General features: G+C 46.4%; 1 protein-coding gene and 1 non-coding gene across 2 annotated transcripts; both read left to right on the forward strand.

The window, feature by feature from the left end:
• Positions 1 to 8,919: 8,919 nt before the first annotated feature.
• Positions 8,920 to 8,993, forward strand: TRNAV-AAC. The gene has a single exon. It is a non-coding gene; the product is annotated as a tRNA-Val (tRNA).
• Positions 8,994 to 11,568: 2,575 nt separating this feature from the next.
• On the forward strand, positions 11,569 to 13,689 carry LOC120647740 (transcription factor CSA-like). The gene is made up of 3 exons (XM_039924595.1): positions 11,569 to 11,909; positions 12,067 to 12,196; positions 12,808 to 13,689. Exons 1-3 carry the CDS (start codon positions 11,569 to 11,571, stop codon positions 13,687 to 13,689), a joined length of 1,353 nt encoding a protein of 450 aa, XP_039780529.1.
• The last annotated feature ends 631 nt before the right edge of the window (positions 13,690 to 14,320 follow it).

Here is a 14,320-nt window from a genome sequence, read left to right on the forward strand (position 1 = left end):
TGCTTGTCAATCCCATTGTTGGGCGGCTTGGTCCCTCTCTAGGGAGAAGTGATCTATCCAAGAACCATTCTTGACACTCATTTGAGATGAATTTAGTTGATTGATCAGACAATGGACTTGTTATGATGAGTAATTTTGGAGTCTGCTCTAAGTCCTTTTCTTTCTACTTGAGGTTGGTCTTGATTCTCAACTTGAGTACTAAAAGTGTGCCAAAAATACTTCACAATCAAATGGCCTTGTACCCAATACTCGTCATGCTTCTAGATTATTTCAAAACCAAACCTAGGTTCCTCAACCACTTGTAAAGATGATCAACTTGAGGACCTTTCAATTTAAGTGACTCAAGATTAATCCAATATTTGTCACTTTTCTGGGCAGATTCAACTTGTCTCAGGCGGACCGTCCGCGGTATACTTGGCGGACCGTCCGCGCTTGCATAGTGGGCATATCACCGGTGTAACCGAAGCTTACCGGTGCATCTGGCGGACCGTCCGCGATCCATGGGCGGACTGTCCGCGCTTTAATTTTCTGCTGATCAGAGCCTCTGGTAAACAAGTCTCATTAACTGCGGACCGTCCGCCTCTTACCCGCGGACTGTCCGCACTACCAAATTTCAGACAGCCCAGAATTTTTCTAAATTTCACAATTTCAACTTTGAATTGGGATCATTGCTCAAATAAAATTCCAAAAATCTCAAAACTAGCATGAACACCATCCAAAGACTCATATGAGTGAGTAAGAACGAGAAATCAAAAATAAATCAAGTAAAATCAAGAAAACTCATAAATAGCCCATAAAAGCCTCAAAAATTCAGAATTTTGTACCAAGGAGTGCACAAAAGAACCAAATGTCATAAGAACTAGTTTTCAAGCCACATTTGAGAAGTAAATGACTTTTAACTCATTTTTCAATTTGCAAAAAGATTGTTCATCCAAAAGCAAGGTTTAACACAAATAAGTTAGCAAGCCAACAAATATTTCCAATGAATTTCTCACAACTAGAAAAAGAAACTTGTATGTTGTAGCACTTGGACTTCATTGTTTTGATTTGGCATTGGGTTGTATATATGCAAAGAAAATTTGAATTCCTTGATTCAATCATAAGATCAAGAATATGAATTTTATTTGAATCAAGCCTCCAATGCCTTTGGTACCTACACACATTCATCCACGTTTTGATGGTACCCAAACTAGGTTGGGTCCTCTCAAGTTAGGAGCAACATACTTTGGCAATGCCTTAGTATGAATAGCGGGATGTTTTGCAATACTAACAAATGAGGTACCATTACCATCCTTTCTAAGCATAATATTTGCATCAATTGAAATAGGCTTAGAATTGTTACCTAAGGGACATGAATAAGCCATGTGTCCCCTTTCCCGGCATAAGTAGCATCTTCTCTTTTGTTGAGCCTTTTCTTCCTTACTCATTTGATGCTTCTCATTGCCTTGCTTCTCATTGTTTGCTTGAGCCTTCTTCTCAAACTTGTTTGGGCAACCCGAAGCTAGGTGACCCAATATTGCACAACTATGGCACTTGATGTGAGCATGTGGATTCTTCTCTTGAATCTTGTTCTTGCTCAACTTCTTGGCATCTTGAATGTGAGTTGGATGCCTTGTTCTTGCCTTGCCACCCCTTCTTGTTCTCTTTTTCATCATCTTCAAGTCATCAACTTGGTCATCATGGTTGATCTTGACTTGAGGTTGGGGTACCTTCTCTTGCTCAACTTGTGGTTTTGGTTGAGGTTCTTGTTGCTTCACCAATTGCTTGGTTGGGCACATTGAGGTGAGGTGACCCCAAGTGCGGCACTTGAAGCATTTGATATGTTTAAGCTTCTCTTCTTCCTTCTTCAACTTTAGCTTTTCTTTGTTGGGGCAACCATTTGCAAGATGTCCCATCTCATGGCATTGAAAGCACATGAAATGAGATAGCTTCATTTCTTCTTGCTTCTTCATCTTTCTATTATATTTATTTTTGCTCCATTTCTTGCCTTTGCCTTTGCTCTCGATGGAACCAATGCCACTCATGTCACCGAAGCTTCTTTGATTTTTGATTATGCTTTCAAGGGTGACTTTTGATTTTGTCCATCTCTCTATCTTGTTGCTCAAATACTTCACTTGACTTTGGAGCTCTTTATTTTCTTCTACAAGGTTAGTCTCATATTGCATAGTAGAAGAAGAACAAGCATCTATATGTGAAGTACATGGCATAGACAATAAATCATCACATGAGGTGGATACATGTTTTTTGCCTACATCACAAGGGTTAGCAACATTTTGCAATTGATCCTTTGACCCATGTGATGAGCTCTCACTAGTTTTAATTTCTTTATTAGAAAGCTTGCTAGTGAGTAAAGCATGATCTAGTACCAAATTTTCATGAGCAACACTAAGCTCCTCATGAGTCAATTTTAGCTCCTCATGTGAACAACTTATGACATAAAGTAGATACTTTTGTTGTTCACATGTGTCTTTGAGAAAAGAGTTTTCTTTTTCAAATTTGATTGTTTTGGCTAACACTTCCTCAAATAATTTAGTCATGCTAGCATATCTATTCAAGAGCTCATCATATGAATTAGGATCAATCATATTGCAATTTGATACCTTTGTGTCACCTTGTGACATGAAGCAATGTGATGATGGAGATGAGCTTGAAGTATAAATATCATCCATGCATGAACCACCTTTATTAACAAGTGTGCTTGGAATAGGATCATCATTTGCAACACTTGAATTATCACCATCAATTATATCAAGTGAGCTTGTTGTAGTTAGATCATTATCATCATCATCATCATCACTTGACCATGAGGTGGAGCAATCTTCCACAAGTACCATGTCGTGAATATGCTCACCATCCTTATGCACTTCTTCCTTGGCCTTAAAATCATCATCATCATTGGAGGCCGCCCCATATTTCTTATTGAGATAACTCCAAATCTCGTGTGCGGTTTTCATATCCATGATCTCATCAAGTATACAATTATGCAAAGATCTAAATAAAATGTTAGTAGCTTGGATATCTAGATCTAGGCATTTCTCTTGTGTTGGAGTTAGATTTCCTTCATCTAACACATGAGAAAATCCTACATCCACCATCCACCACATTTGAGGGCAAATAAATTCAAAATTGCATATCATCCAAGTTTTCCACCGTGTAAAGTGTGTGCCATCAAAAATGTGTGGACACTCAACATCTAACCCATAAGTCGCCATCCTCTCGGGTCGGTAAGGACCACAAATGAGAGACCTCGGCTCTGATACCACTTGTAGGGTCGAGATGGCGGACTAGAGGGGGGGTGAATAGTCCTTTCTAAAACTAATTGCGCCGGCTAACCGAAACTTATGCGGAATTGAAACTATTCGCTTAGCCAAGACTACACCCCTCTAACTATAACTCTAAGGCACCTCCAAAAAGATCCTACACAAAGCAAATGGAGTGCCAAGCTAGTAAGAGCTCTCTTAATAAATCTAATGCCAAGACACACAAGCCTAAGCACTAGTACTTCACAAACCGCGGGAGCTCCTACACAATTCTAATGAGCAAAAGCACAAAGCCAACCTAAGCTCACTAGATGCTCAAGGACAAGGATACACAATCCAAATCCAAGAGCTCAACTTGCTTAGTTACACAATCTAAGCAAGAGCAACTAATTAAGCTACACAAGCTAACTAGATACACAAGGATCTCTACTTCTAGCTACACAAGCAAGAAGTTGATTAGCAAGCTACACAAGCTAACTAATCACTAGAGAGCAACTACACAAGCACAAGATATAGAACAATGTAAATACAATGCTTGTGATTTGGAGAAAGCAAACCACCGAGAAGAGTAGACAAAGTTGACACGGTGATTTTTATCCCGAGGTTCACTTGGTTGCCACCAAGCTAATCCCCGTTGAGACAAGCTCCAACGTTGCCGCCGATCCTCTTGCTAGTGGTGACTCTCAAGTCACACTCTCCCACGTGGAGTACTCACACCGAGCTCTAGCACATGATCCGGCCGGACCACTTGTTGCTTTTCACGTCTCGCTCAACTAGAGTTGCTCTTCGCGGCTCCCGCGGGGTGAGCACAATACCCCTCACAAACTCTTCTCCGGAGCACCGCACAAACTTCTTGCGGGCTTCAACGGAGTCTCTTGCCACCAAGCCGTCTAGGAGGTGGCAACCTCCAAGAGTAACAAGCACACCGGCTTGCAACACGATCACCTAGTGCCACTCGATGCAATCTCTCAAAGCAATCGCACTAGAATCGCTCTCTCACTCGATCGGATGAATACTATCAAGTTAGAGTGAGTAGAGGGCTCTCAAGCACTCTCACACATGGACACTAAGTCCCCAAAGTGCTCAGCCATCTCAAATGGCCGGCCACACCCTCTATTTATAGAGGGAGGCCCCAAACTAGCCGTTACACTCAAATCCCGTGAAAACTGAGTTTTCGCGGACTGTCCGCCTCACAAAAACCGGACTGTCCGCCATTTAAAACCAACGGCTAGAACTGCAATGATTATGTGTCAGAGTCGACCGTTAGAGCCCCGGGCGGACTGTCCGCGCCCCTGGGGCGGACTGTCCACGGTTCAAAACTTCGAACCAACCGATTTGCAAACATCTCTGACTAAATCTGGAAGTTACCGGCGGACTGTCCGCTCCCCAGGGGCGGACTGTCCGCAGTTCAAAACGTGAGCGCACACAGAAACCGCAGTGTTTCTGTCCCAGAAATTTCAGTAGGAGGCGGACCGTCCGCCCCCAAGGACCGGACGGTCCGCAGGTCATTTTGGGCACCCAAGACAGAACAACCAAGTTTCTGCGCCCGTTTCAGCTTTTAAAGGCGGACCGTCCGCCCCCATGGACCGGACGGTCCGCAGGTCATTTTGGACCACCCACAGAGCCAAAAACGGTTCTGTTTGAGCTCAACCGAGATAACGGCGGACCGTCCGCCACTCAAGGGCGGACCGTCCGCAGGTCTAGCGGACCGTCCGCAGGTCTATTTCCAGCAGAAATGTACCTCGGTAAAACGGCCATAACTCTTAGCTCCGATGTCCAAATTAGGTGATCTTGGACTCTATGGAAAGCTAATTCAGAGGGCTACACAACCCAACTGAATACTTGATCCAAAACACAATGGATCAAAGCAGTATTCCACTCCAAGAGCCACCTAATTTCCGGAGAACACCGAAAAACCTTTCTTACTTCCCAATGTTGATCAACATCAACTCCAACTCTTTCTCCTTTGCAAATGTGCCAACACAACCACGTGAACAACACCATGTGCATGTGTGTTAGCATTTCACAATCATTTTCAAAGGATTTTCACTTGATCTCACCACGCCACTCGATCCTAGCTACATTGCAATGTTAGATCGCTCAAGTGGCACTAGATGACCGATATGCAAACAAGTTTGCCCCTCTTGATAGAACGGCCATCTATCCTAAATCCGGTCATGCACTTCTCTACACAACCTTTGACCGGTGAAATGAAATGCCCTACAAGTCATACCTTTGCCTTGCGCATTCCATTTCATCTTTCCAAATATTGATGCCACACAAGCACCAAACTCCATCAAGCCTTTTGATCATCTTCATGAGTCAACACTTGGCTTGATCTTCCTTGAATGATATGATCCACTCCATATCATCACATGACCTCTTTGGTCCATCGATCTTGACCTTGCTCGCTCTTCACCGTTGCCTCGGTCCATTGGCGCCAAATCTTGCCCAAGCTTCACCGCCTCGCGGTCCATCGCTTCAAAGCCTTGACTTGCCCTTCTCCATTGCAACCGGTCCATCAAGCCAAGCATTGTCTTGATCTTCTCCACTTTGGTCACATGACTCCATGTCATGTCTCATATGCAATGAGCTCCTCGATCACACTATATGAGCATAGCATCAACTCTTAGCCATTTCTCCACCATGGCACATGTTGCTCATACTAGTGTCTTTGTGTGGACTAATTTCCTGTGTATCTCAACATAAACACTTATTAGTCCACCTAAGTTGTCACTCAATTACCAAAACCAAACAAGGGCCTTTCAGCCGTCCTGGTTTATGACATCGCGGTTGAGGCATATTGCCCCTGGAGAGTCAGGAGACAGTTTAGGCAGCGCCAGGAGTTTCCGGTGCCCACCGCGTTGGAGCGTGTCAGTCGCCAGGACCACAGGTAATTATGAATGAACTTGGCTCATACATTCGTGTCGAATCTAACGATTCTTCGTGGTCCACTTTCTAGGTTGTCAAGGAGTGGCTTGCCGTGCTCTGATGATTGGATCACCAAGATCCAGCCGTGGGTGGACCAATGGGAGCAGGCAGACGAGCACTTGGTCCATCCAACAGGACCACACACAGACAGCTCCTTTAGGGCTTACCTCACCTGGTACTTACCCCGGACTCGGGCTCGTCTGGTTTTTGTTGACACTCACCCGCAGCCACACCAGGCGAGGCCTCAGGATGGCTATGGCCGGCACCACGTGGAGGCACTAGCTGGCGCGGTGAGTCTCTTGATGATATTTGCATATATATATATATATATATATATATATATATATATATATATATATAAGATAATTCATGTGTTTGTAACTGTACCTTTACTGAATTGATGCAGCTTCGCCTTTGCAACATGATGGAGACGGACTGCTCGACTTACTTGACGAGGGTACGTGCCGGATCCCCAATGACCCAGTTTGAGCAGACAGAGGCATGGTCGAGGCAGCGTGATCAGTTGCGTCAGGTAGTGCACAACTTCGGAAGCCGTGTGCAGTACGAAGACAGCCACGAGTCGTCTCAGGCCTCGTCGTCGTTCCCGTGTCCGTCGACCATGCATGGGCTGACGTCGCAGTTCTTCCCAAGTGCAGGTAACGTAGATATCTCTTTAAAATTACATCAAGTGTTCCTACATATTTACTAATATCACATACAGGATACGATCCAGCTACTGCGTTCGGCCATACTGGAATGTTTAGAGGGACAACACCAGTTGGCGGACCGTATCCAGGGATGGTACCGGGGCCACAGATACCGGCCTACACAGGTTAGTTTATGTTTCGTATTTCGGTTTCTACATGTCATGACAAAATATACGAGCGTACGCTAACATCCACATTTTTTGCGTAGGATTCTACCCCCATGCGGGCGCCGGACCTTCTTTTTCCTCCTTTCGACCAGATAACGAGACCTTCACCTTAGATGTATCTGATGTTTGTATCTCTGATGTTTATTTGTAATGAGATAGCTGTGGACCGCTTATTTATATCCGATGTTTATGATTGTGGTAGTTTACTTGTCATTTGTTTCTATAAATACTATTGATGTGAACTTATTATGTTTGTGGGTTCCATAATGCTCGTGAAATAAGGGAAGTTCTTGCGATTGTTTCCCGTGATTTAATGAAGGAAAAGTTAGGTGCGGTAGGAGTTAGCGGCCGAGATCCTGCTGGCGATGATGACGACTACACGCTCGAATAGCTCAAAATAGGAACCATAGTGTATCTAGCTGCGAGTACGAGATCACAGGTTGCCACTGCTCAGCACGGCGATCACGGGTTTCCCAAATGTGGCATTCTTTGCCCAGACATACGTGACCCAATAGCAGTGCCCTTCCACAATTTCAAAAAGTACGCAATTCGGCAGAGCTTCGCCGTTTTTCTTCTTCTCACCCCTCTGTTTTTTCCTGAATTTTTATGCTCAAATGATAAAGGGAATGGCGGCATATGGTAGACTCAAATGACAAAGAGGCCCCTGTCGCCCCATGGGTGGGCGACAGGACCCTGTCGCCCGTTGGGGGGGCGACAGGGCTTTTTTTTCTCTCAGGACCTCATTGCGAATTTGAAAAAAAAAATTACACTTAAGGCCTGTCGCCCTATGGGGGAGCGACCGGGGAGTATTTTTGAAATATTTCAAAACGGACATATATTTTTGAAATTTTTATTTTTAAAAAATATAAAAAAAAAAAAAGAAAAAACCGCAGAAACAAATGACAAAAAAATGTTCGAGGTCGAGATCGGGATTTGTACCCAGCACTAAACAGGTTTCAAAAGATCTACTATGACCACCAGAACACATCTTTAGTCATAAAGATAGATCATAGGTTCTAATATTTATATATATAAAACAATGCCAGAACACTTCTTTAATGATGCAGATAATAAATAAGTTTTAATAATATTTATAAAAATGATGCAGATAAATATTTAATAATGTTTATAAAAACTATATGTGCAGTTACAGCCGCACCTGTCATACCAGTATATTTTTATTGATAGTGGGAAAAAAGATGCTATATACATCGACACAATATAATCACACAAACCTGTAGACTGTAGTAGTGTACTGACAGTTGACACCTGCGTTCATGCCGCTGTTAGCTCTCGGAGGCGTGGGCACGCAGAAGCACGACAGGACAGACCAAACCTGAAGGTTGTTCTGCGTTTTAGGATTGGCCTAGCATTTTGTCCGTGAGTTGTTACGAATAATATAAATTTTACCAATAAATATATGAGCCCAATAATTTTTCGGTGGAAACTCAATGTACAACATGTACCGTAACCACGTGATGTATTAATTGTTCGGTTTTCGATTGTATTGGGATTCGTATTGATTTGTTCGGGTTCCTATTAGGATTCCAATTGATGGACCGTGGGCCCACCTGTCAATAACATAGATGGACCAAACTAACGTACCAAACTAAAAATTTAGGTGCAAACCTTACTTTGTAATGGGAACCCGAACAAATCCGATATAGATTTGGTACGTTAGTTTTGAGTGGAAACCAAAAATTATAGATATAGATTTGGACTGGTAATTTCGATATGGTAACCCGTATCGTTGTTTTCGTCATGGTGGATGGACTGGTTGGCCGTGGAATCTTAGAAATGTGATGACGCATATACTATAGTACATATAAAATTTATATGTAGCATCGACACCAAGGTGTCGTGGTGTAGTTGGTTATCACGTCAGTCTAACACACTGAAGGTCTCCGGTTCGAGTCCGGGCGACGCCAATTCCTTTTTTTTTTATTCCTTCAGCCAGTTAACGGTTGTGGTGGCCGCTGGGCCAACTCGCAAGTCCAATAGCCCAGCAGCCCAGGTCGCTCCTTATTATGGTGTTTCTATTTTCAACTCAACAATCGGAAATTCTTTTTTCCTAAAAGACGAGCAAGATGAAAAAAAAAATCGGCTCCGGAATCTTATTAAGAGATTGACATGAATTTATAATCTCGAATTAATAAGCAGTCTTGCAAATGTTATTTTGCCTTTGTCTCGTAGATATTTGATATATCATTATTTTTTGAAAATTATATATATGATATATCACGTACTAAGCTGCGGCAGGCATAACTTTCCAACCCAAGCCTGCATAGGCACATGGCAATTGCCTGCTCTAAACCGACGAAAAAGGAACTTAAGCGATTAACCAGACGAGACTAGTTGCTCTACCTTGTACAAAATGATAAAAAAATCTTTAGAGATTAATTTTCACTGAAGAAATGGCTCTATCAAGTAACCTCCAATCGGTTGTCGTTTCACATTTTTCATCTTGTCAAAATGCATGAAAGAAAACACTTTTCTCCTTAAATTCGCCAGAAAACATTGTCGCGACATGAAAGAAATGAATTTCTTGCCAAACCCATCAAACTTACATTTTTTTTAAGAAAGAGGAGAGGAGCGACACCTATTGATTAGATATATTAATTCAACGAAAATACAAAGCGTCCATAATATTATGAAACGGAAAAAGAGCAAAGAAAATCTGATAAATTACACAAGGGCTTCTAGCATAAGGTCATATGGGATTTAAATTTACCTTTTGCTCTTAGAATAACAAAGGAAAATTCTCTGATGAAGTGTTGGAGGCAAATTAAGTCAAAACTTACATTGCATCCACTTATTTTTGTCTCTTTACCATCAGATCAATACCCTTCTTGCATTGGTACCTTCTAGTTACATACTGCATATTGATGAAGGGGATGAAGAATGTGCGTACTACACGCCCAGGAATGAGGGATCGGCGTATCCATCTCTCCTTTGCAATAAACCAGCCGGTCATGAAGTATGACATTTGCAACCGTACTTCCGGATGGCTCCCTGGCCTGCGACCCCTACGCGGCTACGCCACGTTGCGCGCCTATTCCTTTTCACTTTCCACTTTTTTTGTGTGTGTTCTGGATCTTTCACCAGGTACCGACTTGGGCTGGCCCAAATGGGAAACGGCCTTGCAGACCACCGGCCTGTCCATCAAGATTTCCCTTTTTTTTCACTCAACCTGCGCCCCTTGAAAACATGAGCGGAGAAGTACAAAATTCATTGGTTCTACTTGCTATTTTCATCTACGTGACAATGCCCTCCCGAGTTTTATGATCTAGATATTAAATAAACATGAATTGAATATGTACTGACATGCTTGAGTTGCAGCTCGCGTATAATGGCCGCCTCTGTCCTTTGCAACCGCAGTCCATATGTGGCTACATGAAAATTGTTTGCACCCAACCTATGAGAAAAGGACTTTTGTGATTAAATGGATGGGATTAGCTGCTCCACCTTGTAAAGACGGCGAAATTCTTCACAGATTATTTTTTTTATAAATATATGGCGGCGTTTTATCAAGTAATCAGCAATCATTTGTTGTTTTATGCCGCTTATCTATACCGATGCATGACGTTTCCGCTATACCGGTTTAACGGTCACTTTTCTCCTTAAATTCGCGATTCTAGAATTGTCGCGACATGAAAAAGCCGAATTCCGCGCCACATCCCTGGAATATAGGTTGTATCCGTTGCTTTCTTTGTTCTCCTAACCGTCATGCCAGCGGGTACATTCCTAAAGCGAATCGTACAAACATGAACGGGGTGAGACTATCCGCTCCATCATATACAAGGCGACAAAATTCTTTAGCGGCTAATTATTTTCATAAATACATATAACGGCTTTATCAAGTAACCGCCGGTCAGTTGTCGTTCCAGACCTCACCTCATTTCCGTTCCTCCAATCCATGACGTTTCACCGTTTTTTCACCCAGCCGTCAAATCGGCACCCCGGCCTGAGATTTTTTTTTTACCTTCCAAAAAAGATGCGAAGTGTATGCCCGTGAACGGGATGAGCAATGCGGAAATGCAAACATACACGCCGCCCCGTCCGTCGCCCGCCCACAGATCACAGCGTATCCGTCCTATCCCTTGCAATAAAACCAGCAGTATCCGCGCCGCACCAGTTCAGCATCTCTGACAGGTGCGGGCCACGCCGCCGCTCCCGCACCGTCCACGTCGCGTGCGTAGGGCCCGTGGGCAGTGAGGTGAAGAGATAAGGGTCAGCGCCGGGGGAAGCTGGTCAGAGAGAGTTGGAAGGTCCCCCGCAGGAGCGCTCGCGGGTCGTCGGATGCGGGAGACGGTCGTCGATATCGACGGCAGCGGCGGCGGTGGCCCTACTATAAATCGCTGCCCGGACCGGCACAGTGGATCCTCACTTGCTCGCGGTGACCCTTCTTCTACTGCCTGTTCCTCCTCCCCACTTTTTCCCCCGAGAAGAAATTCTTGCCGGGGCCTCCGCAATTCCCCCTGGCCCTAGCTTGCGGGGGTGCGGATGGACGGTGGGAGCTCGGTCCGCTTCAGCCACGGCGTGGCAGCCGGTCCCGCGCACCTCGCCGGCGGCGGCGCTCAGCAGGTGATGCTGGCCGGCGCGGCGGGCATGTTCCCTGACGGCATGGGCTCCTCGTTCCTGCTCGGCGCCGGCATGCTGGCGCCGGGCGGCAACATAGTCCAGCCCGAAGGGTACCTGGCGCCCGCACCTAGCTCCCTGCACGCCGCGTGGAATGGCGTCGCGGCCGCCGCCGGTGGGCAGCAGCAGCACCTCCCGGCGGGCGCCGGGAGCGGCGTCCTGAGGCTGCCGCCAGTCAGGGGCCCCTGGACCGAGGAAGAAGATGAGTAAGACACTATCGAAGAACTCCTGATTCTCGTTTTGGTTTTTGCTCTCGGCGGAATTAAGCTTTTACCTATCGATCCAGCTTGTGGTCGATCGATGACCGGCGCGAGATGAACTTGTACTGATTATCGCTCGATCTATCCGTGCTCTCTCGCGCAGAATGCTGAAGGCGATGGTGGAGGTGTACGGCGACAGGAAGTGGGCGGCCATAGCGCGGCACCTCCCCGGCCGGATCGGCAAGCAGTGCCGCGAGCGGTGGACCAACCACCTGCGCCCGGAGATCGACAAGGTGCGGATGCACATCTTCTTCTCACTCTCCTCGTTTAATTTAATTTGTTCTTGGATCTTGATGCGTGCAAGCTTGAAGCGATTTGTGTTGCTAGTTTATTTGGGGGGACGATGGATCTGCCTTTGCTCCATCCGTCACATGGTTCTTGAGGGGAATTCCTTGCTTTTAATTCCTACTTACGAATCCTGCTAAATTTTGGTCTCACCATTCGAAAGTGGGTATTTACTCTCCGCAAGAATTAGTGGAGTAGTAGATGCATGTGTCTTTACTCGGACCACTATGTGTGGCAATTCTTCATCAAGGCCACGAATTAATTGTGGAGAATCCTTTTAAATCTTTGGTTATGCCTACCGTGATGGAAGTTTGATGTTCTAGTACCGATCGAGTAACCACTGATGATAGTACGCAGAGCTGGAAGAAAAAATTCTGCTGGATTTGAAATTACAACAGTTGGTATTGTGCACAAACATGCCGGATTTGGCAGATCTATGGTGGATTTTGCTGTATGTTGCAAAATCTTGTCTTCTTCAGGTACACTTGTTGTGTGCATTACGCTGATCCTTCATTTACTGATGATCGATCGACCGCTGTCCTGCAACAAACAGGCCAAGAACACCTGGACTGAGGAGGACGACATGAACCTGATCGAGGCCCACAAGGTCCACGGGAATCGCTGGTCGATGATCGCGAGGACATTGGAGGGGCGGTCGGAGAACTCCGTCAAGAACCATTGGAACGCCACCAAGCGGAGCCTCAAGGCCAAGCGCCGCCTGAAAAAGAAGAAGAACGCGGAGGCGCCCCCCGGCCAGCAGTGGTCCATCCTGGAGGAGTACATCCGCAGCCTGCGCCCCGACGAGCTAGCCGCCGCGCCGCCGGCGCCGTCGGACGATTCCCCTCCGTCCTCGTACAACGTCGGGTACGACGGCGAGGTTGTCAGCCCGCCCGCGGCGCCGGCCCCGGCCCCGGGCGGAGGCTTCGACCCGGCCGCCTTGAGGCTGTACCTCAGCGCCGCCGCCGCCGGCAACAGCTCGTCGGCCGTCAATAACCAGCTGGCGGCGATGAACCCCAACATGGCGGCGCCGCCGCCGTACCTGGGGCTTGACCTGAACGCCTACTACTACGGCGCACCGCTGCAGCAGCAGGCGCCACCGCAGATGATGATGATGATGAGCCAATACCAGCAGCAGGCCGCCGCCGACAACCGGAGCACCTACCCGTTCGTCGACCACCTGGCATGGCACTCGCCCGTGCCGAACGCCGACGCCTACGCCACTAGCAGCAACGCCAATGCCGCCGCAGGCCAGCACTACTACTACAACTACAACAGCGACGCGGGCGCCGGGCCGAGCCCCGCCCCCGCCCCCGCCCCCGCCCCCACCGCCACCGCCGCCAACCCGGAGGACGACGTCGACGTCGTCCAGATGGCATCCAGGGAGTTCCAGCTGAACACGTCCGACGAGGAGGTCACCCTCAACCTCGCCGGGTTCGTGTGATCCAGAGCTCTCTTCGAATCGAAGCTCCGGGCGCCCCCTTCCAGTTTGTTTGTTGATGTCGTCGTCGCCGCCGCCGCCGCCGTCTTTTCCTTAGCTTGTGTTGTTGTACCTTTTCCATGTAGCATATCAATCGCCCAGAGCAAACCACCGTGCGCGTATGCGCTCGGTCCTGAATAATGCGGACCGCCCGGACCTCCCATGGCTGGACCATCTCTCCCTGTAATGTTTGGTTAATTAAACTTAATGTGTGCTGTAACTCCTACATGCATGCATGCTAGAACTCCTTTGGTTTGGTTTATTTGAAAATCGATCGATCTGTCGCCGTTCTTGTTTGCTTGAAAGGTTTATTTGTATGCGTTCACAAGAAGTTTCGATTCCATCCCCATTTCGTTTTCGACACGGCGATGCAAGAGCAGGAGCAATTGCCATGAGAGGTTAACTTGTTGCAATGTCGAGGATGACACTGGATACATGTATTTTTTTATTATTATAATTGCAGGCCTTGTCTTCTCTCGCTCGAGTCCACCAAACCGGTGGGAACCGGTCCAGTTTGACGGCCCGGTTTGACCTGCCGGTTCGGCCCGGTTCCGATTTGGGCCGGTACCAAACCGGCCCAAATTCAAAATTTAAA

This window comes from Panicum virgatum, chromosome 9K (assembly GCF_016808335.1).
Source record: "Panicum virgatum strain AP13 chromosome 9K, P.virgatum_v5, whole genome shotgun sequence".
Classification (NCBI taxonomy): domain Eukaryota; kingdom Viridiplantae; phylum Streptophyta; class Magnoliopsida; order Poales; family Poaceae; genus Panicum; species Panicum virgatum.

Excerpts from the sequence above, each read along its gene's own strand:
- LOC120647740 (XM_039924595.1), top strand. The coding sequence starts at position 11,569 with ATGGACGGTGGGAGCTCGGTCCGCTTCAGCCACGGCGTGGCAGCCGGT. Across the intron at positions 11,910-12,066 it reads TGGACCGAGGAAGAAGATGA|AATGCTGAAGGCGATGGTGG; the intron begins GTAAGACACTAT and ends TCTCTCGCGCAG. Across the intron at positions 12,197-12,807 it reads TGCGCCCGGAGATCGACAAG|AACACCTGGACTGAGGAGGA; the intron begins GTGCGGATGCAC and ends AAACAGGCCAAG.